The sequence below is a fragment of the Chionomys nivalis genome, chromosome 13, assembly GCF_950005125.1.
Source record: "Chionomys nivalis chromosome 13, mChiNiv1.1, whole genome shotgun sequence".
Lineage (NCBI taxonomy): Eukaryota > Metazoa > Chordata > Mammalia > Rodentia > Cricetidae > Chionomys > Chionomys nivalis.
This window is the reverse complement of record NC_080098.1, coordinates 61,000,897-61,027,434: the sequence shown is the minus strand read 5'-3', so window position 1 is coordinate 61,027,434 and position 26,538 is coordinate 61,000,897. Positions and strand designations below refer to the sequence as shown.

At 45.9% G+C, this 26,538-nt stretch overlaps 1 protein-coding gene across 1 annotated transcript; it reads right to left on the bottom strand.

The window, feature by feature from the left end:
* Window positions 1-3,376: 3,376 nt before the first annotated feature.
* On the bottom strand, window positions 3,377-24,594 carry Mylip (myosin regulatory light chain interacting protein). Its single transcript, XM_057788126.1, has 7 exons — window positions 24,300-24,594; window positions 23,013-23,203; window positions 11,363-11,548; window positions 9,816-10,013; window positions 9,171-9,329; window positions 6,959-7,385; window positions 3,377-4,959 (listed from the first exon to the last, which is right to left on the bottom strand). The coding sequence occupies exons 1-7, from the start codon at window positions 24,384-24,386 to the stop codon at window positions 4,870-4,872; spliced, it is 1,338 nt and encodes a 445-aa protein (XP_057644109.1). The 5' UTR covers window positions 24,387-24,594; the 3' UTR covers window positions 3,377-4,869.
* Window positions 24,595-26,538: the final 1,944 nt, after the last annotated feature.

Below are 26,538 nucleotides of genomic sequence, written 5' to 3'. Positions count from 1 at the left end.
GAACATCCAATCTACATATCAGTTGGTCACTGTCTCCATCTTCTTTTAGGGATGTGTTTTGGAGAGGCCCTTCCTTATGGTTGAAGGTATCAAACAGGTCACTACAAGGCAGTCACTCTAGGGTGCAGCCTGGCCTTTGTGGACAGTTATCTTTATCCTGTCTCATTGCTCTTCTGCCGTGCTGGGAAACCCGGGTTACTTCGAGGAAAGATTAGGAGCATTGGTTTACCTCTGTCTTTTTAGGCAAAGTAAAAGGAGACAAATATGAGATGAAGGCAGGGGCTCTAGGCTTCCATGGCACCTTTAGTTATCTTGGGGGCCCAGGGGAGAAAGGAATGGTTGCTTTTTTCAAGAGCATGTTTCAGCCCCTCCTCCTCTGGGACGTGGCTTCTTCTTTTGCCACTTTCACACCTTACCACCAAGTGCTCCTCTCATTCTCAACCCAACCCAGGCTTCCGACTGCCTCCTGGTCTATGGTTTCCAAGTACAGCAAATGTAAGCTTCCCAGGACCAAACGCAAAGTCCTTTCTCTTCCCATGGATTGCTCCTACTGTGGTTTGCACGGGAAAGGTCCCCGTAAGCCCACGTGTCTGAACACTTGGTCCTCAGCAGGTGGTGCTGGCTTGGAGATTGTGAGATCTTAAGGAGGAGGGAACCCTGCTGGAAAGAGTGGGTCTCTGAGGAAAGGCTTTGGGGTTTTACAGCCTCGCCCCACTTCCTGCCCAATGTCTTTCTGATGGCAGGTGCAATGTGACCAGCGACCTCATGCACCTGCAGCCATGCCTTCTTCTTGATGGAGTATATGCATCTCCTCCTAAAGTGTGAGTCAAATGAATCCTTCCTCAAGTTGCTTCTAGTCAGGTATTTGGCCATAGCAACAAGTTAGTAATCGCTTTCTCCTATTGGTTCTCAAGCTGGAAGTACAATCTGTTTTTTATTATTGTTTTTTAATTATTTTTTTTTTTAGTTTATATACCAACCACAGTTTCCCCTCCCTCCTCTCCTCCCACTCCCTCCCCTCCAACCTACATCCTTTTTACCCTGTCCCCCATCCACTCCTCTCCTCCATCTTCTTCCAGAAAGGGTATGGCCTCCACGGGTGTCAACAAAACAACGCATATCAAGTTGAGGCAGGGCCAAACTCCTCCCCTCTGCATCAAGGCTGAGCTGAGCAAGGTATCCCACCATAAGGAACAGGTTCCAAAAAGCCAGCTCATGCATCAGGGACAGGTCCTGGTCCCATTACTAGGGGCCCCACAGACCAATCTATACAACTGTCACACACATACAGAGGGTCTGGGTTAGTCCCATGTAGGCTCCCTAGCTGTCAGTCTAGAGTCTGTGAGCTTCCACGAGCTAAGGTCAGCTGTCTCTGTGGGTTTTCCCCTTCACGATCTTGACCCTCCTTGCTCACATAATCCCTCCTCCCTCTCTTCAACTGGACTCCTGGAGCTCGGCCCAGTACTTGGCTGTGGATCTCTGCATCTGGGCAGCACAATCTTTATGACATGTTTCACATGTGATTGAAGACTCATGAAGTCTTTTGATTTGTCTTATTATTATTTTTTTTTTCTCAAGGGTTTCGCTGTAGCTTTGGAGCCTGTGCTGGAACTAGCTCTTGTAGACCAGGCTGACCTTGAACTCACAGAGATCTGCCTGCCTCTGCCTCCCAGTGTGCCACCACTGCCCAACTTTGTCTTATTCTTTTAAAAAAATCTTATTTGTTATTATGTATATGCATACTGTGTGTTTGTATATGTACACGTCACAGTGAGTTATGTGAAGGGCAGAGAGCAAATTTATGGAGTTGGTTCTCTCCATCCACCTCCCTGTAAAAAAAAAATAATAAATGTATGTGTATGGGAGTTTTGTATGTTGGTGTCTTGCATGCATATGTGGTGCTTGCAGAAATCGGAAGAGGCCATCAGATCACCTGGAACTGGAGTTTCAAATGGCTATGAACTGCACACCGTGTGGGTGGAGAATCAACGCAAGGCCCTCCGCAAGAGCAGCCAGTACTCAAAACTGCGGAGCCATCTCTCCACCCCTCTCCTTCCCCTCAGCAGTCTTTGCCCAGGGTCATCTTGCCAGCCCCACTTCCTTATTTTCTTTTCCCCTACTTTCCTTATTTTCATGTCAATAGATAACCACGCTGTTGGACAAGCTTTCCCGAACCACCAGTTCTCAGTTCTGAAGGCAGCAGAAAAGTGGATAGTCAAATCTGGAACTCAAGCTTCCTTTCACAGCTTCTTCATGCCATGCTTTCCCTCAGCGCCTAGGTTCCCACTGCTGCACTGACATGTGAGCATGGGCCAGCCCCACCGGCTTCACTGTAGCCTTGGCAAGGGTCCTATAGTCTTTCCCCAACTACAGAGTGAAGGTCTCGTTCAAAGGTTCCTCTGAAACTGGTTTAACTTGGGCTCCAACCAAAGGCAGGTTAGTGTCTCCTATGCTCAACAGTGCCTCACCTCCTATTCTTCGAGAAAGTAATACATGGATTGCCGTGCTAGCTGCTGAGCTGAGGAAGCCCCTGGCCATTCTTTGTTGACCACCCACCCGTCCCGGCTATCATTCTGAGACAGCCATGCTTACAAACCTGAACAATATATAACTTCATACAGAAGCACCCATGCATGCGGCAGGCACGACACAGACATTGGGAATCACTAAGCGTCTGATAGTCTTGGGCTTTAGGTAAGTGATTGTATTGTGTCTTTGACTATTTTCGTCTTTTAAAGTTTCAGGGCTCCATAACAACTTAGTTGGTGTCTAATAATCCGCTGAATAAGTGAACCGGTTCTTGGAAATCAGTGGGAGGCACACTTGGGTCTGTCTCCTGATTTTAAAGGTTTCAGCTGCAGATATTTTGTAATATTCTCTTCCTCACCAAGCATTTTCAGAAGAGATGACCACACAGCAGCACAGAAGGCAGCTAAGACCCAGCATAGCCTGCAGGGGTCCTGTGGGAAGGCCGCCCTGCACATCATAGCACAGTTTCTGCTCCGACTGAGCCCTGTGAGCCACACACGTGGCCATCATAGGACAATCTTGCCAAGTTACGGTCTCCTTCCACCTTTGTGTGGGTCCCGGGGATCGAACCCAGGTCATCAGGCTTGTGCAGCAAGCACTCTGACCTGGTGAACCATCTTGATGTCCCCCTCTCCCATTTTTTCCTTTCCATTGGCCGTGTGTCATAGCATCAGGGTCACCTACCTTTTAATCTTGTAGGTCCCAAACCCCAGATGAGACAAGGGCTAGGCAAATCCTCCCGAAGAAGACAAACTCCTGAAACATTTTCAAATTTGCCAACCTTGAGGTGAGTGCTCACTCAGCTGGAAAATGTCTTAAATGACAATGACCATGAGAACACAAAGGCCCAGTTTGCTTTAAAGTCTTTATTATCCTGAATATAAAAGACAGAAGTCCTCTAGGATATAACAGAGGTTTTTTTTTTTTTTTTAAATGTGGAAACATTATTTTTTTTACAAGTGAAAAAATAAATACCTCTTGGAATAAAGGCTTATATGCTAATGTGCCATAAAAAAGTAGAGTTTTAATATCTGACAAAATGTCTGTGCAAAGAAACAAATGCATAAACAGATCGCTGCTACATTAAGGCAATATGAAACGCAGACGCAGAAATCTCGGTAAAGTGACAGTGTAGGTTTCTAGCTTTCACAAGCTAGTATTGCACCCGATGAGGTCAGCTAGGTTTCCTGACGGCCTAGAAAACCCCCTAGCTCACTAGCTTCCAAAATGCCCAAGTGGGGGTGAAAAGATGATCAAGAACATGGCAACAGAACACACTAACCCCGCCTCTGGAAGATGCAGGGCAGGGGCAGCACACAGAATACGGAAGCACTGACAAGAAAACATGAACCAAGTGAAATAAAACACACAGAAGGGACGCTGTCTAAAAACCCATGGTAAGGCTGTAGAAGGTTTGATCTTCAAGCAAGGCGACAGCCCAGGGGTGCAGCTGGAGTGAGTGCTTAGGGGAAGTGAGGAAGCACCTGAGCACACCAGGAGCCTCTCCGACACTCTCGCCCTGTCTGTCAGTCTGTCTGCAAACTTTTCCTTTCCAATATCAAAAAAGCCCAGTGAATGCATGACTATGCCCTGGAAGTTGTTTAACCAAACTGGTAGCCCCCGAAAGGCCTGGGGTTTGGGGTATGGGAAAGAAGGGCCAAGAAGTCACCCACATTGAGTTACCTGTCTGCTCAGCCACACTGGTTTCAACCCAACAACATGCCTGCCCTTGAGAAGTCACAGGACTGCTTTTCAATCTGTTAGCTTCCCAGTCGTTCTTGAATGAGTTATAAAGACAGAACTGACATTATAACGACTATTGTAATTTCCTATTACAAATGTTCAGCACTCCGTGACCGTACAAAAAGAACCAAGGAAAAGTTGAAAACTCTTATAAAATCTGCTGCCTCGGGAGAAGTTAAGGAGACGTATGACATCACTTCCTAAAAGGTACCCACTGTTGGACTATGGTGCCACTTAACTGACAAGACAATTGTATCTACTCCTTTACTTGGTCATTAAAAAAAACAAACAAACAAACCCAAAGTCCAAGAAGGAATGTATCTACGTCCCAGAGGTCTTCCTGTGGCCCCTGGGGCTGTTGCTTCTACTCACAGAAGAGGAGTGATTGCATTCTTGCTTTTCTTTTCTTCTTCATTTCTGAAATGTCTCATGGCAGATGGGTGTTGAGAGTGAGATATTTCCTCACAAGGTTCATATTCTTATAGTTTACAATACTGCAGCTCACGGGGATCTGGCATGCCCGGTAAGCACAGGATACATTAGATGACATCAGATTGGCTCGTGGGGACATGGCATGTCCAGTAATCACAGGAAGCGTTAGATGACAGTTAGATTGAGGAGACTGGTGTGGGTTGGCAGGTAGACATGCTGGACATGCTCTACACGTGATCTGCAGACCGGACATGACTGGAAAAGAAGTCAACATTGGTTAGAATGTTTAACAGACCTGGGCCCAGGAGGTCAACCTTTGTTGACTGAGGTTTCTGTCCTGCCTGGTTCCCGCAATCATTAAGTCCCAAGGAAATCACACAGAGGACTATATTAATCATCAACTGGCACGCCTACTAGCTCAGGCTTCTTATTAACTCTTATAACTTACATTAGCCCATAATACTTGTCTGTGTTAGCCACGTAGCTTGGTACCTTTTTTGGCAAGACAGTCACATCTTGCTTGCTTTGTGTCTGGCTTCTTCTGTGTCTAGGTGACAGCTTCATACTGCAACTTTCCTCTTCCCAGAATTCTCATTGTCCCACTTCTACTTCCTGCCTGGTCACCCCGCCTCTACTTCCTGTCTGGCTACTGGTCAATCAGCATTTATTTAAAATACAAATGACAGGGTACAGACCATTGCCCCACAGCAAACCTTGGTACCCACCACACTCTGTTTTCTAGATAAGCTGCCATTTCAATTTTGATTTCTAGGCTCTCAGTTGCTCTATAGCAGGCTTGAATGTTTACACTTTACAAGGACTGAAAATGAGTTTTATGAAAAGACTATCACTAAAGAAAATTGCATTTTCTGGCCAACTGTGTGTGTATGCTTTCTGCTTCTTTTTGGAGACAGGGTCTCTCACTGGCATGGAGAACACTGATTAAGGTGGGCTGGCTGGCAGGTGACCCCCAGGGGTCCTCCTGTCTCCATTTCCCCAGCGCCAGGATTAAGAACCCCTGCAATTGTTCCTTTCTCACCACACCCTCCCTACATCCACCTTTTTAATTACACTGGTTCTAGGGACTGAATTCAGGTCCCTGTGCCTTGCAATGCAGACAGTTTATTGGCTCAGCCAGTTCCCCAATCCTCTGTTAACTCAGCTTTCCTTCCAGCATGCTGGAGTCACATACATAGGAGGAGGTCACTGCGCCTCTGCCACCATGTTAGAGATATGTCTAGAGATAGGCCTTGGCTAAGGTTTCTTGGGGTCAAGACCAGTGGGCAGATGCCCTGTAGCCAGGGGCAACAGGTATCTGGTGGCTTCTTGACTAGCACACACCCTTCATTGGCCATAAGGGAAGATAGGCACAGGGTCATACTACGTGGGCAGGAATGGATAAGCCCAGGACTCAGAGGTGAAACCCTTCTTGTGGCAGCACAGGCTCCTGAGCTCACTGTCCAATCCTAACAGTAGCTCTGTCACCGCAGCCTGTAAGGACTAGGTGACAGGCAGGACTAGGTTTAGTTTAAGAGGAAATGTAAGATGCAAAAAAGGATATATGCTATATAAGAGTTGCTTTTATTATTTTTTTTTAGTATGAAAGTTAGTTTGACTTGCTAGCAGATAATGGCCAACAGAATTCCCTAAAGAATAAACTGTAATAAAAGGAAATTAATGGGCTGGTCAGATGGCTCAGAGGGTAAAGATGCTTACAGCCAAGCCTAACAAACAAAGTTTGATTCCCAGCAACACAAGGTAGAAAGGAAAGAATTGACTCCTGCAAATTGTCCTCTGACCTCCACATGTGCACGCGCTCTCTCTCTCTGTTTCTCTCTCTTGTTTCTCTCTCTCTCTCTCTCACACACACACACACACGCAAATAAATATAAGTATAGAAAAGGATAAAATATACAAATAGGGTAAATAAGTCACTGTTAACAATAACATATGTATTCTTTAACTAGAATTTTAGGCAAATAATACATACATTCCTACTAGGTGGTATCAGAAAACAAGAGGCCATGTAAAATGGAAGAGGCAGGCCTGGATTCTAGGTCTTGGTTTAGCTTCAAGATACATTACTTTGTCAGTCTGGGCCTCATTTCCGAAGCCAGGGGTGACAGGAGTGTGCTGATACACATGTCTCTAAAAGAGCACAATACTGCAGTCACCAGACGCAGAGACCCTTCGGGGTGGAGATGGCCGCTTTCCTCCCCTTCTTGATGGGCAGGTGGGCTAAGTGACCGCTTACCTGCAGCTGGGCTGCACAGCTCTTGCAGCACACAGTGTGGCCGCAGGGGCAGAAGGTGGAGTTGATCTCCTCCTCGCAGCACAGCATGCAGAGCATGGCTTCCTTCAGCTTGCGCAGCTTCTCCTGCAGCACTCTGCTCTGCTGGCAGCTGAGGCCCTCGCAGCTGCCGCAGCTCATGCTGCTGTCGGAGGACTTCAGGGGCGAGCTGGGGGGGCTCTGGTCGCTCCGGGAGACAAGGTCCACTACCCCGGCGTTGTACAGAGCCCTCCTGGCATGGTCATACACCTCCTTGGATGTTCTTTTGATATCAAAGACATACTTCTTCCCAAGGTTAATGTTTTCGTTGAGGAACAGAGATGCCAAGTGGCCCTTCAAGTCCCGGCTGTACTGCATCATGACGGCGCTGGTGACTGTGTCGCACCTGAAGGTAGAAGCGAACATCCGACTTAAGATGGAAAAGCCCAGGAAGCTTCAGAACTCAGACTATCAGATACTGTTATCAATAGAAACTGTATCAACAGACAGTGCTCTGTCTCCTACCTTGTCATTATTATCCTTCATCTCTCAATCTAGCTTCTACTTATCTATCTACTAATTATCTACGACCCATCATCTTTCTATCTGACATCCATCTATCTCCTTACTTACTTATTTGCTTTTTTAGATAAAGGTAGCCCGGGTTGGCCTAAAACTTCTGGCCCTTCTGCTTGCTGGGATTATAGTTGTGTGCCACCATGACTGGCTTAGCAGATACTCAATATTATTGTTGTTGTTGGTTGTTTTGTTGAGACAGCAGTCTTAGAGTGCTCCACGTATACCAGGATGACCTTTAAGTCACAGAGATACACCTCTCTGTCTCTGAGAGCTGCCATTAAAGGCAGGTACCACCACACCCAGCTTTTTTTCTCCTCCTTGAGACAAGGTCTCACACGACCCAGGCTGGCCTTGAATTATGTTGCCAAGGAGAACTTGAAGTGTCGGGTGATCCTCCTGTCTCCACCTTCTGAGTGCTGTCGGGATTACAGACTTGCACTGTGCCCGGTTCATGTGGATCTTCACGCATGTTAGGTAAGCACTCTATGGACTGAATACATTCCTTACTAAGACAGTTAATACCCTGTGTTCATGTCTAAGTTCTTTCCATCTTATATGCTTAGTGTCTCTATGGTTCCACTCTGCTTCTCAGGGTCTCCAAGTCTTTCCGAGGAAGCAGCTGTAAAATGGAGATGAGAGCCAGGTGGTGGTGGCGCACGCCTGTAATCCCAGCACTCGGGAGGCAGAGGCAGGCAGATTTCTGTGAGTTCGAGGCCAGCCTGGTCTACGTACCAAGTTCCAGAGAAACCATGTCTCGAAAAACAAAACAAAAAGAAAAGAAAAGACGAAATATGGAGATGAGATGCCACAGCTCCTCTGGACTGTGAGCTGCCATCCAGCAGTTTGTGGAAGCAAAAGGGCATTTGTTCTTTGAAGTCTTGGCTCTTACATTAAACATGCTTCCCAATTTTCTGTTCTGCTCCATAGTCTATTTTAACATGACAAAATCTGAAGGCTTCCTATGAACTTACATTTTTCTCTTTAATTTTTTTCTAAGTATGAACCTAATCGCAACCCAGCTTGAAAGGCCCCTCTAGAATGCTGTTTAAAAACCTTCGCTATGGCCAGGCATCCCCCTACCTGTGACTAGCTGAATGCCAGCAGGCTGAGCCGTTAGGAGGCCGAGCCTGGAGGACTGCAGTTGAGTCGAGGCCAGCCTGCAGTATACAGTGAATTCCAGGTTGACTTTGGACACACAGTGAGATTTTGTTACCAAAAACACCAAGTAAAATTAAATTAAACTTAAAAAGTATCTTGAGTATGTCAGGTGTGAGGGCTCAGGATGGGGACTTTCTCAGCAGGGAAAGACCTGTGCCACACTTGTGGGAAAGGACGCAGCAGTGGCAGAACAGGCCCAGGCACTGGGGTTATGCTGGGAGGTGGCTGTGGAAGGAAACAGAGTGAGAGAAGGCAGGAGACTGTGAGGCACAGGCGCTCACCATTCTATGGCGACAAGGGCTCCACTGGCATAGCATAGATGGTTCAGAGAAATTATTCTCTCATTCTGTAAAGCACTCGCGGACTCAGAGCTGGAAGAACTCACAGCAACCTGCCTGTCACCCAAACACACTAAGCTGTGCCCTACACTTAGGAGACACGCAGCGGTACATGCCTGTAGAATGCGTGCGTCTCGGTGATGGCCCGGTAGAGCCCACTGGCTGCCCTGGTGCTGATCATTTTAAACAGGAGCACGATGCTGTTCCCAGACTCCTTGGTGACGGTCAGGTAGACGTTCTTTCCTGACTGGGTGGCCATCTGCACCACAGGATAAGCTATCCTGAAAGGCAGGAGGAGAAGAGTGAGCGAGCTCAGAAGGGAAGTGCAGCATGGTGTGGCTGTGCCTCTGTGGACTGCCCCGACCGGAAGGGAACCAGACACTTGGCCTGGGGTGTTCTGTGATGATTCTAACTGGTTACGTTGAGGCAGGCCAAGCGTGTACTATGGAGACAAGTATTGGGGTGCCCTCGATGTGTGTGTGTGTGTGTGTGTGTGTGTGTGTGCAGAAGCAGACACAGCTATTTATGGCCTGAGCCACTATGAGAAATAATTAGTCTGCCACACTAGTGTACTTTAAGTTAGCATTTAAGAAATAATTAAATCATTAAGGCTTGAATGTAATTAATGAATAAATTATAAAATGAGTCACTTCATTGACAGAGATGTCTGGAGAATTTCTGTTCGTTTTCTACTTTCAGAGAAAAGCAACAGATAATATACATGCTTATGAGCGCGCACGTGTGTGTGTATTGAAGACTTGGGTTACCTGTTAATTGGACTAAAGTCATCTTTACAGATGGAGATGCCTTCGGGTCCAACCCCAATGAGGAGTTTCTGTCCTTCGCTGTCCCTCACAGCATGCCACTCTATGCCATAATTCTCCATTGCTGACACAATCTGCAGAACCTGGTATTCTGCCGAAGCCTGGCTGATGCCCTCCAGCTCCTTATGCTTGGCAACAATGCTGCGAAACAGGCGAAGGTGCAGAGTTAGACAGGGCAGCACTCGACTCCAAAAGCACAGGGTTTTCACTGGCGGGTTAGAGGGAAGTGGTCATTTGTGGATCCCAAAGGCACCAAATGCCATAGTTCATTTACTGTAGAATACCCCAAGACACTGTTGGAATCGCAACTACGGGGCCAGTGAGGTGGCTCAGTGGGTAAAGGTGTTTGCTCAAGGCTTGGATTTGATTTCTAGGACACATGAGATGGAAGGAAAGAAGTCACTCTCACCAGCTTTCTTACACACACACACACACACACACACACACACACTTTTAAAAAAAGATCTCAACAAATATTGAGAAACCATCATGCAGGAATTACTGGCAAACTGAAAGAATTATGGAAAAACCTCTAACATACACACAAGACAAATGTGCAGGTTAGATCCCCTCATATATTTATCTACACAGACTTTACGAGCTTCCTGATAGGCTAGCAGCACAGGGGACTGATGAGATTATTTGCAATCGAAGAAAACATAGATCTATATTCTCTGTTGTGGCCAGGCTGTCTCTCCTGTGTTTCTTGAAGATCTGACCTCCCAATGTAGCCTTCCCCAGAGTATGGTCTGCATTAATGACTGGTTTCTAATGAACAGAAAATGGTGGAAGACCTGGCATGAAACTCACTTCTGAGATGGAGCCGTGAAGGTCTGACTTCTTTCCTGGCTCCTCTCTCTTACTCTTGGCTCATTCACATCAGGTGAGCCAGTTACCACACCATGAAAGGGCCCTGAGGTCAGGTGGCAAGAGAAGGAGGCTGGCCAAGAAGCTCCAAGAGTCACCTGGACTCAGCTGGGCTTTTAGAGGAGACTGACCTCTGGGGCTTGGTTTGCCCTCAGGCCACAGCTCTTTCCCTGCCCACACATTCTCAGATAATGTCTGTTGTTTTAAACTGAGCTGGGGTTAGCTTGTTGCGTACACCGGAACAGGTAACTGAGCTGCCTAAGTTAGGCCTCTTAGGCTGTAATTCTTGCTGGGATGAAGCAAAAACACCAACAAACACGTTAGATTTTTACTGTAGGAGATTTGCATATTTAAAAGGTCAGGCACTTTTGAGATCCTTGTTATTTATGGAATTTCATATAAGGGCATTTATCTGTGTGGGCTGTTTTGCGTTGGTAAGTTTCTCAAATAAAAGGCACATGAGTCTTCTGAAAATAAGTGGTTAAACCTGGCGGCAACCAGTGCTCTATCTCGCAAATCCCGTGACAACACCAGCAGGCCAGTTTCCTGATGCTTATCAAGTCGGTGGCTGTGAACACTCAGGCTAGCCGACGCAGGCGGCTGGCCTCCGGCGGTGGCCTCACCTGTTCAAGGTGGCGCTGGAGAGCTCCTTCTCACACAGGTCCTCATAGTTGTACTTGGCAGTGTTCTGGTTGTAGTCTCCGAATTTGGTCTGGGCCAGGAGGGCGCTAAGCTCCACTGCCTGCTCTGGGGAACACTGGAGGTGACCTGCCAGGAGGGATTCTCTAATGTGCAAGAAGAAGATATGCCTGCAAAAGGAGGAGAGGATGACTGAGCCTTGCTGGGGATAACAGGATCTCAGCCAGCCTTCTGGACTGGGTGCGGCGCAGGGAAAGAATGCTGGGGTTTTATACCCAGTGCTTGGCGGGGGGGGGGGGGGGGGGGGGGGGGGGGAGGGGGTTGTGGGGGTCCACAAGCTCAACTAGCTTTACAATTTCACAACCAAACAACCAAGTTCGTTCTTTCTTTCTTTCTTTCTTTCTTTCTTTCTTTCTTTCTTTCTTTCTTTCTTTTTTTTTTTTTAAGCAAAGAGAGCAGGTATAGCGGGATGGCTCAGCAGCTGAGGGAGCTTGCAGCCAGGGCTAAGGACCTGGGTTCTATCCCTGGGGCCCACACAGTGGAAGGAGACTCCCGTGGATTGTCTTCTGACTTATACATGTGCAACACTGCATGCTCCCTCTTCAAATCAGGACATAAAATCTCATAAAAATTCAAGTAGCATTATAATGGTTTAAAGGAACATTAAGAGTCAATATTCCTGCTTGTTCGGTTTGGTTTTTTGAGACGGGGAATCGAATAGCTCAGGCTGGCCTCATTCACTCTGGATCCTCTTGCCTCTGCAGATTGTACACACACACAACTACTGTGCTCAGCTAGGAAACCTATCTTGCAGTAGATTCTAATCTTCAGGGACAGTAAAACAGAATGTCCCCTGAATTCTCAGAATCCTACTCCAAAGCCCACCTAGCAGAGCCTTCACCAGCCAGATGCTCTTCAGCGTGTCGAAGACTATGGACAGAGGACAACCTCAGGTGTCGCCCTCAGATCACACCCACCTCCTTTGGCAGGGTCTCTTGCTGGCCTAGTTAGAATCCATTAGGCTAGTCTAGCTGGCAAGGGTATGCTTGGCATTGGTTTTATGGGCTGCAGGGATTGAACTCAGGTCCCCAAGCTTGCCAGACCAGTAGTTCTCGCTGAGCCTTCTCTCCAGCCCCTGCCTCAGAGCTCTCCCGACCATCTGGGCCTCCTTGGTCCCACTCCAAGCCTAGAAGTGGCCAGAATTTTGGTGACCTCAGGGTCCCTCTCCCCTCCAGACTCTGCCAGCCCACCATCCAAGCTGCTTCCAGTGAACACCCCATCTTTCTGCTCAAAATCCTTCACAGGGATGCCTGAAGGTGGCCGAAACCCAGGCCGACTGGGTCCAGTCACACCTCCTGTCTCTGTGCTCTGGATAGGGACCCATCCCTCCACTCGGAAGATCCAGCTTTACGGCAATGGGTCCTGACAGCTCCTCTCCTGTCCTCTAACTTGGCCACCTTTTAGTCTGCCTTCCGTACAGACCACCTATTTCTGAATCACATTATCTACCTAACTGCATCTGGGCTGACTTAACTACCTCTGACACCAGAGAGCTCCAGAAATGCACGTCAAGCACCACGTGCCTGTGTTTATTTTATATTCCAATCTCAATTTTGCTGTTTGAGCCTACCCTAAGCAATGCAACATTAAATTCTACACTTACTACAAGGTATGCATGCCACAGAAATTCCTGGGAAAATTCATTGTCCAAAATCCCAAAGGGGTTATCTGAGTCACCGCAGAGGACAGGCTATAAAATCTGTGAATGTGAAGTTACAACTTTCTTTAATGACTTGCGGCAGCCTTTCTGCGTGTGCTGAAAAGGTACAGTAAGGACCTATCCGTTGGTGAAGCCCCAAACCCTGCGTGAGCTTGGCTCCTCGCTTTCCCAGGCCTCGACACAAGCTTCCAACCTGAGTTTGCCACTCAAGGGACCAGGATGAGAAAGGTAAGACAAGGACTTAGGACAAGAGAGGTGACAGAAGCAAGGGATTGCACTGAGAACCTCAAACCACCAGGCTGACAAGAGTAATTCCTCTTTCTTAACTAAGAGACAGTCAATACAATCTTTGCATATTCGGTAATGATAACCGTTGAAAGTAATGAGACCCCCTTAAATTCAGTTCCTTCCATACTTTGTAAAATGCAGAGTGGCGTTCAAAGAGAACAGACACAGCTTTGACTAACCCAGACATCTGGTAGTCTTTAAAGCACTGCTTCCAAACTGCTAAACTGGGAAAGGGGCCCTGCTGGGGCTAAGGAACTGCCAGAGGAAAAACAACTGCTTCTAAAATAGCTGTGTGGCTAGCTGATGTGGTAGCCCACACCTTCAGTCCCAGCCCTCTCGAAGCAGAAGCAGTCAGATTTATGTGAGTTTAGGCCAGCCTGGTCTACACAGTGACCCTGTCTCAAAAGGAAAAAAATAATAAGTAAAAATCAGAACATGATATCAGAGGAGTAGGCCTAAATTCTCACGGAACCCTGCTGCTGCTCACAGGGACAATGGAATCCTGATGTACCTCTGCTATTCAACCGAAGGCTATGTTTTCAGGAGCCTACAGTCTGAATCTAATCTATACATACACTCAAGAAGAAACCATGTGCCAAAAGATTTTAAGATTAGCACCACAAACTCAGACCTCGTGATTTAATTACTGTGGATGTAAAGGTCTCTTTTGACTTATTTTCCTAGCATAAAGTTTGAAACTGCTTCCTGCTTTATTAAACAGTACGGAGAACTGCCAAAGACGACTTTTCAAATTTATTCAATTTCTTCTTCCAAATTCTCTACGCCTACTTCTGGAGGGATAGCTGCGAGAGCAGAGCAAAGAAACGGCAACCCACCGTAAACAGGTGGCCAGGAGCCCAGAGCGATGCCCATCGTTCCCGGGGAGTGGAAGGGAACTGGAACACAGGCCTGGGGGATGGGGCACGCTGGTGTTCTCCAGCCAGTGGAGCCTGAACTGTGCTCAGGGCACAGTGGGCACAAGCGCCTCCCCTTAGTGTCTCGCAGACCTCTTCCTGCATGTCGCAGTTTTCATGGCTTTATGGGCACCTCTCATCTCAAGTCAATAAAGATCTGCCATGCACTGTCTCTGTGCCCCACCCCACACTGGGGTTATGGGATGGACATGTGTGATAGTTGTTTTTGTTATTTTTAATGGAACACATTGTCTTTGGTGAAAAAGAGCATATCTTATCAAAATAACTCCAGCCACAGATGGGCTTCTGGGTGACAAGGGTCCAGGCATCAGTGTAAGGGAGCAGGGGTGGCCAGTGCCACCAGGTCTGATGAGCTATCACAAGACTTATCAGTGCCCTCTCCCCAAGAGGGTGGCAGTGCCCAGAAATGTGTTTCCAAATGGGAATTCAGTGAGGGCTCAGGATCTGAGTGACTCTGAGTGAGGATGAATTCTTCCCACCTGCTCACCTTAACTATCTACCACATCACCATTTTCATTTCTCTTTTTAATGAAAGGGGTCAAAGATCACAAATTAGTAGTAAAACAAGCAGAGGTAGTCAAAGACGTCAGGCCTGCAGAGAATATTTTTTAAAAGTATGTCTTACAAGTGGATAACCGATCTTGTTCCCTATAGACTACAACATGGTATCACACACAAAAGGTTTTGAAAAATACCTACTACGTCTTAAGCAAATGTCTAAACGTATCCTGTGGACACAAGCTCACACTACATTTTCTATGTATTCCTGGGGTTATACTTGGAAATTAATTTTTAAATTTTCCTCAGTTACTGAGAACATGGGTATTTCTAATATATGAGCCACATTGTGGGGCCCAGGATGCATTATTCTAGCTAAGTCAAGTGTTTGTATCATAGGTACAAACGAATTCACATATGCTATAAAAATATAGGGTGAGAGGCTGGAAAGATGCCTCAGTGGCTAAGAGTACTGGCAGCTCTTTCAGAGGACTGGGGTTCAAGTCTCGGCATCTGTGTGGTGGCTAACACCACCTATAACTCCAGATCTAGCAGATCTGATACCATCTTCTAGCCTCCAAGGACAATGACATTTATGTGGTGCACAGATAAAGACCCGGAAGCAAAGCAGCTATACACAAAGTAAAAATAAAAATTTCACAACAGGGCAAAACTTGAGATGTCAATTTTAATTTTGAAAAGGAACCAAAATCTTTTAAAAATTGCATTTGCTTATTCACTTACTGTGTATGTTTGGGTGAGTGCCACCGTACATATGGGAGGTCAAAGAGCAACTTTAGAAGTCAGTTCTTTCCTTCCACCATGCAAGTCTCAGGGACTGAACTCACATCAGGTTGGTGACAAGCATTTTTATCCACTATGCCATCTTGATGACCATGAAGCACCTACTCTTAATATATCTTTGCTTCAAAATTCTTCAATAATTTCTCTTTTAAAATCCATGCCTTTTCAGGGGCTAGGGAGATGACTCAGCCATCAGAGTTCTTGTTGCTCTTGCAAAGGACCAGGGTTTGATTCTGTGGGCACCATGCATGCATATATATATATATATATATATATACATACACACACACACACATAAAATGAAATGTTTAATTTTTTTAAAAAAAATAAAAATAAATGCATGCATTTTCACAGAGTTAAGGAATAACCAGGGACCACTTATCTTGAGGGTTTATGGATCAGAGGACTCTCTTGTCCTAACACTGATCATCTCACAGAAAAATTCTCTAGTACTCATAACAGAACTTTCCAGAAGCCAATTGGAAGTTTACTGTATGGGTGAATGAGAATGGCCCCAGAGGTTCCTGTGTTTGAATGCTTGCTCCCCAGCTGAAGAACTGTTTGAGAAGGATTAGGAGGTGTGGCCTTGCTGGAGGAGGTGCATCACTTGAGAGTGTGGGCTTTGAGGTTTCAAAAGCCTATGCCATCCCCAGTTAGTTCTCTCTCTCTCTCTCTCTCTCTCTCTCTCTCTCTCTCTCTTTCTCTCTCTCTCTCCCCCCCCCCCTTCCTGCCTGTGGATCAGGATATAAGTTCTTAGCTACAACTACAACCCCACGCCTGCCTGCCCACTGTCATGATGGCGATGGAACTGTAAGAACTGTGAAATCCCTTTCTTTAATAAGTTGCCTTGGTCACAGCATCATGTCAAGGCAGCAGAAGGCAAGGAGGACAGTTACTGTTGGGTACCACCTCCTAGTATTCTTGCCAGTTACAGCATTTTGAAGAACTTTTGACAACAAATGTAAAATAGCTAAATTCAGCCTCATATTTGAAATGCAAGCAATGAACCCAATGCATCTTTAGAAAAAAATGGCTACCTAGTTATTTTCAAAAACCCAGTTACCAATAACTGAACCATAATTTTCCCTGAAGCACATGCATGTGAAATACTGTCTGGACTGCCATTCACCCCAGGCAGACCCCATTACAATCAAACATCCCATCTCTGTCTGTGAGTCACTTAACCGCATAGGGTTATTTTAAACCAAACTCCGACTGCCAAGTTATATTTAAAAACGAGCAAATGGAAACAGAAATTGCCGTGAGGGTTTTTTGTTTCGAATCTTATAACAGTCTCATAAAATAAAATCAGTTCAGGATGGAGTACAGGCCTACATGTAAACGTTAAAATCATACTGTCCTGAGAACCAAACCTAAGAGGACCTTTAGGACTGGGGGGTAGACAAGGCTTTTCAGAGCATAGTGAACACATTCCAGAAAGAAGGAAAAAAGAATAAATTAGACCTCACCAAAATTAAAAACTCCTACACACCAAAAGGCATGAGGAAAACAGGCAAGCCACAGGGGGAACATATATTTATAAAACTCCGATTTCACAATGAATTGGTATCTAGGATACATAAGGAATGCGGACAGCTCAGAAGTAAAGGCAAAGGATCAAAATGGGGGACTTGGACATCTCACCAAAGGAGATGCAGGAGAAGTCAGCGAGCACATGAAAATCTGACAGACATCGTTAATCATCAGAGAAATGCAAATTAAAACCACAATGCTCTACCACTATGCATCCACCAGAAGGCTGGCAGGGATGCAAAGACACTCGGTTTTCTTACACGCTTTGTGAGAGCAGGAGTTCGGAACAGTGCATATGCTGTGGGGAAAGGCCTGGCAGGAACTCACACAACTAAACAATCATCCCCTGCCCTGGCTATTGTATTTTTGGGTATTTACTCAAGGAAAATGAAAACACATGTGTCTACAAGAAAACAAAAAGCTTGTATTAGGATGTTCATAGCAGCTTTATTCATAGAAACAGGCGCTCATCAGTAGGACTGGTTCAACAAACAGGACGGAGTACTAGCCAGCAGTGGGAAGAAACAAGCAGGCTGGTATTTAGATCGGAGGACTGACGTCGAATGTTCAAGGCCCCGGTCAACCCCCCAGCGTATAACAAAGCGAGACAAGAAGAAAACTGAACACATGACTAAAGAAAACCGCGCAGATACATACAGCAGTAGGAATGGACCTCAACAAGATTCACGATGGATAAAAGGCGGCAGATATCGAGCAGAACCTACTGGATGATTTGCCCTGAGAAAAGCTGAACAGGCAGGGACAACACATCTAAGATGGAAAACCACAGTAGCGCCAGGGCCGTCAGTGGGTGAAGATGGGCAGTGTGGGCTGAGTGCGGAAAGACAGGGACGTCCTAAGGTGGTGGATGATGTTACTGCTCTGAATACTGGCTGAGGTGTTGTTTAAACATGTACCCATCGAATCTCGCTAAGAGATATAAGTAGGATTTATATGTTTTATCCCATGCAAATTTTAACTAGAAAGAAAAAAAGAACCAAACACAAGCTGTAAGTTCTGCTTAGTGATAAGCACACTGAAGTCTTTAGAAGGAAGGGTACTTAAGCATGACATGTTGAAAAATGTATAGATGGTTGCAGGGACTGATAAATGATTAACTGTATAATAAAGTAGGCACATTAAACTTAATAGTAGGATGAGGAGGTGTCTATGTGGGTGTTCATGACAAAAATCCTCAACTTTCCTCCATGTTTGAAACTTTTAGGAGGTTGAGAAAATAACCTTAGGGTTCGGGTTCAGAGTGCCAGTGTATTAACAGATCTAGCCATATCAAACCATCAGGCCTACTTCATAGAGGGCTCACAGTCAAAACCTGTCAGGGGCCATTGATTATCATAGAGTTACTAAGTTTGGTCCCTACATGGGCTTAAGGAGATCTTTTTCAAGCCCCAAATGGAAGCACTCTGAACGATGTTCCTCCTTGACCCCTAGAGCAGTTGAAGAAGCTATGAGAACTGCCACAGGAAGGCTTCCAGCCTGGAAAGACCACAGCAGGCGCCAGCAGGATCCTCTACCTTAAAAGCACAAAACCCACACTTCTACAGAACGTCTTCATCCATGGAAATAGGGCCTGTATGGGCAAGCTACCAATCTCCGGCCTCTGCACGCACATGCATGAGCATGTGCCTGCACACTCACAGACATACACACATCACATATATTAAACATACTCCCCCACACAAAATGAATACAAGAAATATCATTTTTTTAAAATGCCCTTTGAATGCTCCATATAAATGTATGAGCTGAAGATGCCCAAATGAGAGTCCCTTGTCTAAAATTAAACACCACACAGCAATGCAAATAAATACCCCTTAGTTTTGACAAAAAGGAAAACTTTAAGTAGGATTCAGAAACTCAATTTATAATTTCTTTGGAAATAACATATATGCATGCTTTTAGTTTTTAGTTCGTTTGTTTAATTTCTCTGGGTCCTATTTTATATTTTGGCAAGAAAAAACAGAGAAGGGGGTGGAGGAGAGAAAGAGGGGGACGGGAAAGGTAGAGGTAGGGGAGGAGCCTGATTCTGCCATCCCAAGTAGAGTATAAAGAACATACATGGACTTTATAACAGATACATGAACCTTCATAATAGACACACTGGCTGCAGCTGCATCATCACGTAGAATGCACTCACTCTTAATCATGCAGAGGTAACTTATGGAAACAACCTTTACCAACACTGACAACGCTAAGACTTTGAACATGACTTACAGACAGACCCTCGCTAGGGTCAGTCTGGCTGGTCCTGAATTGGATTGAAATGACCGCATCATGTTTGCTTTGACTGTAACTTTGGCTTGGTGAGCTTTTTGTTTTGTTTTGAAATTTCATTTTATTTTATTTTATATAAATGAGTGTTTTGCCTTCATTTATGTATGTATGTGCACCAAGCGCATGTCTGGTGCCCTCAGAGCCAGAAGAAGGAGTTGGATCCAGATATTAACTAACTGGACTGTTCTGAACAGATACCGCAGAGCTCTGAAAATGTAGCCAAGACCCTGCCATCAGGGAAAGGTACAATGGTAGAATCACCACTGTGGAAATGAACTGTGCACTTCCCTAACCTCCAGTTTTGAAAGTACTGGAAAAATTCATTATGAAGAACTGAGAGTCCCGGAAAGGCAGGAGTTTCTTAGATGATTACTATTTCAGATTTATTTCCAGAGCACATTAATTTGTTTCCCTTTTCATTTCAATCCACAGCGTGGCAAACATCTGCTAAAAATACCTGTTGTCTCCATCTGTAAACATGCCAGCCAGCTGAACAAGACTCCTTCTATCGAGGCCTCCTATTCAAGAGCAAATGGAATAATCTGGGTAGGGTCACCAAATCTACGATTAAGTCTAAGACCAGATTCACTGGAATCCACCTAAGATAGCATTTGAACCAAGCCTGCACTCCGCTCCTCTTCAGAGAAATAGCTTCTTCCTGAATCCCAGGGTCCCCCAATGGTACCGAGGCCTTCCTGCCTGCATCCTTCTCAGCAGTCCGCCTGGTCTGATGCTAGGTAGTACATATTAATATCCCATCCACATTAAACCTGCTCTACTCCAAGCACACTGCTTAGTGATCTGCAGAGGGCAGCTCTGCCCAGCTATTTCCTTTTAATGAAGCGTCCAGAGCCCCTCAGTACACTAAAGACACCCTCATGGCTTGCCTCAGGAAAGCCATCTCTTACAACTGAGTTCTCAAAGCTGTGTTCCCTCACTATACAAACAGATCTGCAGTAGACTCATGGCGTTTAACATAAATATTTTATAACAAACCACAGGACTTCAAAAAGTTTGTCAACAGGCTTTGTTTGTTTGCTAATATCACATTGAAGAAAAGTAGTTTTGCTCTTTAGTACCATGATTTTAAAAAAATGTTAATTGTAGGGGGCTGGAGAGATGCCTCAGTGGTTAAGAGGACTTGCTGCTCTTTCAGAGGACCCAGGTTCGATTCCCAACACTTACATGGTGGATCACAACCTTGTATAATTCCAGTCTCAGGGGATCCAATGCCCTCGTCTACCTCCTCAAGCACCGTGTGGTGCACAGGCACACATGTAAGAAAACACGCATACACTTAAATAAATAATTAAAAAAAATTAAATTGGACCTAGCACAACTTCTGACCTCCTGACTAAAGGATACAAATGCAAATTAGGTATTACTTTATGAAGCTATTAAAACAGACTGGTCATCAAAGTGAAGCATTTTTTTTTAAAGTTTTATATTTCGGATATAAAACTATGCAATATTCACCAATATAATAAAACCACTCAAAGGTTTATACGACACCACCCTCCCTGTGCCCACTTTCTTTATTCTGAACTGAGGCTTTGGGTAGGTCAGGCAAGCACTCAATCACTGAGCTGTGTTCTCAACTGTCTTTTTTCCTTTCACGCTGACATGGGGTTTCACTAAGTTTTCTAGACTAGACTGGAACCCACGCTGTAGCCCATGCACAGCAGACCTCGTCATCTTTGCTTCTCTGTCTCCCAGGCGTCTGGGATTACAGGGCCCAGCTTACACTTACCATTCTATAGGATTTCTAAAAGGGATGAAGATCAATTGAAATTACCTAACTGAATGAGGAAGGTACATTCTTTGAGTGTCATTTGCTATAAATCCCAAGAGTCAAAGACAACCGAGTCAATAATGAAAAAAAAAAATCAAACAATGTAGGCCATTGATTCAAATACTAATTCATAAATGTCTCTTTCTTACATGAATAAAGTAGATTTGATAATAGGTATTGACCCAATTACAGGAGAGCATGGGTAGAGACTATCTGTCATCATAAAGCATGAACACATTCTCAGCACAAATTTATGATGCTATTATCCTTCCACGATTTAAAGAAAGTATTTGCTTTTCCAAATTTTGACTGATTTCAAAAATAAATTTGTATCACTAGAATTGGGGTGCACCTGGAAGCCCCGAAATCATGGCAGCATCACAATATGACTGCTCGCCAAAAAAAAAAAAAAAAAAAAAAAAAGATACCGGCCAATGAGATGGCTCAGAGTACAATCGTACAATCTCTGGGACCTACATAGTGGAAGGAGAGAACCAATACCTGAAAGTTGGTCCCTCACCTCCACAGGCGTATAGGTGTGCGTGCATGCACAGGCATGCACTCACACATGTACATGCACACACAGACGGAGTAAAAGTTTAAAAAAGATAGAGCCTCTTGTGACTAACAGAGACAGCTCAGCATCTCTAAGCATGCCATCACACGAACATTTGTGAGATATTTTCAGAAACACTCAAGATTCATTCTGCCGGTTCCCTCCATAAACAAGGCTCTCGACCTTTACGGCGCCTTAGCCAGGCAAAGGGTACAGTTCAAATTCGAGCAAAGGTATTTTAAAATGTTTGCACCGTTTGCTTGGTAAACACAAAACGCGGGATGGCAAAGCCTCTCTGAGGGTCCTGGTTCCGATTATGAGCTGAAATCTATGGGGCCGCATTTTTCACATGCATGGCACTCTTCCAAACCACGGGAGGATGGAAAACATCGGTGCTGAGATCCAAAGTTTGCTGTGGTTTTCAAAGCAATCATTTTCCTTTTTTCAACATGCCACTGTAAGTCTCTTGCATTTCAGTAATAAATATTAAACATTACTTTTCTATTGGGGTTCATCTTTGAGAAAAGTATTACAGCCAGTCCAGAGGGAAACACTTTTTTTTGGTCATTTGGAGAAGGAGACCACATGCTTCAGTTGTCTACCAAGGCTGGTGGCCCTTATTTTAACAAGGAGGGAAAAAAGTCTAATGCCCAACAATCATGTTTAATATATCTGTAGGCTGGAATTCGGTTACAATGGCCTTCAAAGAGTCCTTTCATTAAGTTTTCGTGAAACTTTAAAAAGTTTTAAAATCTGCGGGAGGCTAGACAGAACATTCCGGCTACACACTGTAACCTGACACTAGGCTGAAGATTGACCAAGTTTAAGTAACCCAAGAGGAACTGTTTCCTGCTTTCGGTTAGAACAGCCGAAAATGACCTGTAGTAACACTGCCGAGGCGGGGTTACTAGCGGGCATTAGACATAGCTGTCAGGAAGTCAGTGTGTGTGTGTGTGTGTGTGTGTGTGTGGTGTGTAGGAGTGTTTCTTTTTGTTTGTAAGAAGTCAACCCTGCTCTCCCATCAATATTACAGAGACCAGAAAAATTAAGTTGGAAAACCCACCCAGGCCAACTTGCAAAACAAATTTAAGTTTTTCCTGAACTTCCTGTGCAGAAGTCAAACTTGCCCAGGGAACATCTCTGGGAGGGCACCGACAACCTTCTAGGGAATCAGAAGTGTACTTGACATTGGTTTCTTTCCGCCTCACTTTACCTTGTCTGCTCCTGTAAGATGAGATGGGGTTCCACAAAGAACTTGACTCTCAGTTTGAGCCGGTAAGGTGCCAGACCGTCCATCTGCTGGGAGATCCGGTTTCTCAGATTCAGCCATAAGCTTTCACCTTTGCTGCCGGTGAACTGCAGTCCAAAATAATCAACCTCTATGATCCCCAACCGCCTGCACACCTAACAACAAAAACAAAGGCAGTGGGTATAAGCAATGCAAAGTCAAGGGCTCCATCTGAGTGAAGGGCAGCCACCTACTCTGACCTTGTTATAATTCCAGTGGTAGAATGGGAAAACAATGTTTTAAGGAACCAGCGATGCCCAAACCCAGTGCTCCAAAGGAAGCTTGGCCTTGCTTGGGTATGGACCTCCTAGGGTATGGCCAATTGCACAAGGAAAGGAGCCCCAAAACAGACTTCCCAAAAGGCTGAGAAGGAAGAAGCAGGGGAGGGGGGGTTATTTCTTGCTCCAATCGCTGGAATTCCCTCTGCCAGCACCATCTGCACAGCTGATCTGGCAGCGTATTATCTGGATAGTTTTAACCATCTGGATTCCAAAAACACAAACACATTGAGGAAGCATGCCACAAGTGTCGGCTAAGCTTCACAAGTGGCTTTCCAATCAGCTCAGGTCTACAGGTCCTGAAGGCTCAGTGTTTCAAGAGGTTCAATGCGTCTTCCATATCCATCATGTAAATACTGTTCCGAGCCTTAGTCACGCTAAAGAAAGCACGTGTAAAGACTCCAAGCGGGAGACTGCCAGAACCGTTCCCTGAAAATTACCCAGGATACTCTGGATCCCCAGCAAGCCCAGAGTGTCAGGTGAACTCTCCTTCCGAGAAGGGGCTTGAGACATGGACCCACTTGGTCAGTTAGGAAATCCCGGGCACCGCGACTGTCTGCAGCCACCTCATCCCCCCTTCACCGGGACGCGGGTGGCGCTGCTGGGCTTTAAAAGGGCCCCCCACGGGCGGCATCACGCACACACCTGCGGCAGGTGTGCCGGGCCACCTTCTTTAGAGAAAAGTGCCATGGTAGGAGACAGGGTTGCAACGCCCGGCAGCGTCCTGGTTTTCAGGCCCGGGATGCCCCCACAGACATGTCCTCTACGCCCCCCATCCCCGCCGCCCGCGGGGAGGAGAAGGCTGGAGCCTGGTGTCCGGGACGAGCGCTCCACGGGCCGCTGCTGCAACATCGCCTGGCTCCTGAGGATCATCCCCGAGGCCCCAGGCTTCCCGAGGACAAGTGGGAACCCCCTTTCTAAGCGTCGCCCTCACCTGGTTGAGACAGTCCTCGCCGTTGGCTTTTGCCTCCACCTCCACTTCCATCAGCACTGCGTCCGGCCTCGTCACATAGCACAGCATGGCTGGGGCCGCCGCCACCGCCGCCACGGCCGCTTCTTCTCGGGTGTTCGCCGGGGCTGTCGCCTCACTGCAGTCGCTCTAAGTCAGCACCAGGCTCCGCAAAGAAGGTGAAGCGGTGCGGCCGCCTGCCCTGCACCCCACGCAGCCGCTGCTCGCGTCCCCGCCACCCCCGCTGATCGCCAGTTTCTGGGTGCTCCACGGCCGCGCCGCTCGGACAGCCCGACTGCTTGAGCCGAGAAAGGCACGCGTCTTTTATAGAGGCCCCGCCCCCTCCGGCGCCGGCATCCGCCAATCACGACACACTTACCCCTCCTCCTCATCCCGCCAGCCAATACGCAGCTCCGATGGGCTTCAGCCCCGCCTTCCGGCACCGCCTCTAGAGCTGCGGGTGGTAGGAACCCCTACCCCCATCCCTGCACGCTCACTGCCTCTGCCGCTGGGCGACGCTCCTCCTAGCCCGCTGTCGCCTGCAGCTTCAAGGGACGCCTCTCAGTCCTGGCTCAAGAGGACCGTGATCAAACGCTACCGCGATGCCACTATTCTCTAGACTCCCACTCCAATAACCAGATGGTCTGTGAGAGCCAAGGGGGAAGCCGGCAACCTGGAGCCTAAAGTTCAGGTTTTCCGCCAAGGGTTGTAAAACGCACAATTTGAGCAGAAAAGTTTTCGCAATTGACCAATAATAAGCTGGGTAGCTTGATCTGAAAGCACCATCCTTATATTAACGTGTGCCAAGGGTTTTTAATGCATGGGTTCTGCTAAACCGAAACACCTAACACAGTGTTGGGGCCTGTTACCCATCATATCTAGCATCAAATTCACTCACTATACACCTGATACTTTGTCTTTTTTCTGGCACAGACAGATGTTAATCCATCTTAGTAAGGGGCTCATCTTAATATCTAGCAGGAGGGTTTGGTCTCAGTAGACGAGATTACTGGTTAAAAGTCATGTCTTCACTACCTGTTTCTCTTAGCCTATACAATTACTTTGTCTGCCTTTATGATTTCTAACAGTGGTTCTCAATTTGTGGAGCACAACCAGTTGGGGGGTCACACAGCCCTTTCACAGGGGTCGCCCAAGACCATCAGAAACACAGATATTTACATTATGATTCATAACAGTAGCGAAATTACAGTTCTAAAGTAGCAATGAACATAATTTTATAGTTGGGGGGTCACCACAGCATGAGGAACTGTGTTAAAGGGTCGCAGCTTTAGGAAGGTTGAGAACCACTGGTTTATAAGATAAGCCAGGAGATGTGGGTTTCAGTCTTAGATCCTTGGCCAGCTTCATCTCTCTGAAGCTTGGCATCCTCACAGTAAAGCGGAGACTGGATGTTTGTTGGATCTTCCCTCTGCACCCCTGTGAAGCAATCGAGCCATCCCAGCCAGTCCATGACTGTATCTCTGTCCCAGTGATCATTTGTTTGCTGTGTATTTAAGATAACATCTTGCTATATAACTCAGGCTGGCAGGGCCCCTCACACTTGGGCTGAGTTATATTTACTTTTGAGATGTGGTTAGTATCATAGAAGAAGGGATGAATCTTAACGCAGCATTGGTTTAGACCAATTAGGGACAAACTTATTCTGGCAAAATGGTACTGCTTGCATCCATCCATCCATCCATCCCTTCATTCTGCTGGACATTCCCTTCATTCCAGGCAGCCAATTCGGGAAATGTATTTGGGAGATAACATCTAGATTAACGTTATCTAATCTCTGCTCCATCACTGGAATTTTCAGCACAAGGAGAGGAGGCAATAAGGAAATTGGTTATATTGGTTAATATTTTTAGAAGACTGAAACCAAAGCCAGCTAGTTTAAGCCAAGGGGAACTTAGGGGACAGATCTGGGGAACTCCTAGAAACTTAGAGGACAGGCCACAAGTGGAAATGAGTAGAAAGGAGCTGAGGAAGAAAAAAAAATAAACAAAATAAATACAAACAAGACACGGAAATAGAACAAAAACATTGCTATTTTTTGTGGAGCAACTGTCTTTGAAACTATTATACTTTGGGTTTTGGCAGGGATTTTTTAGAATGGCTTTTTTTTTTCAGAAAAATGATTCTATATTTATATTTTTAATATGAGCAGCTAAATAATTTGTAGAAGCATGGGAAATGTCTGTCAGGCTTAAAATTTTTTAAC

Coding starts and splice junctions, on each gene's coding strand:
- Mylip (XM_057788126.1), bottom strand. CDS start 24,386: ATGCTGTGCTATGTGACGAGGCCGGACGCAGTGCTGATGGAAGTGGAG. Junction 23,204..24,299: donor GCGAGGACTGTCTCAACCAG/GTGAGGGCGACG, acceptor TTTTGTTGTTAG/GTGTGCAGGCGGTTGGGGAT. Junction 11,549..23,012: donor ATCTTACAGGAGCAGACAAG/GTAAAGTGAGGC, acceptor CTCCTTTTGCAG/GCATATCTTCTTCTTGCACA.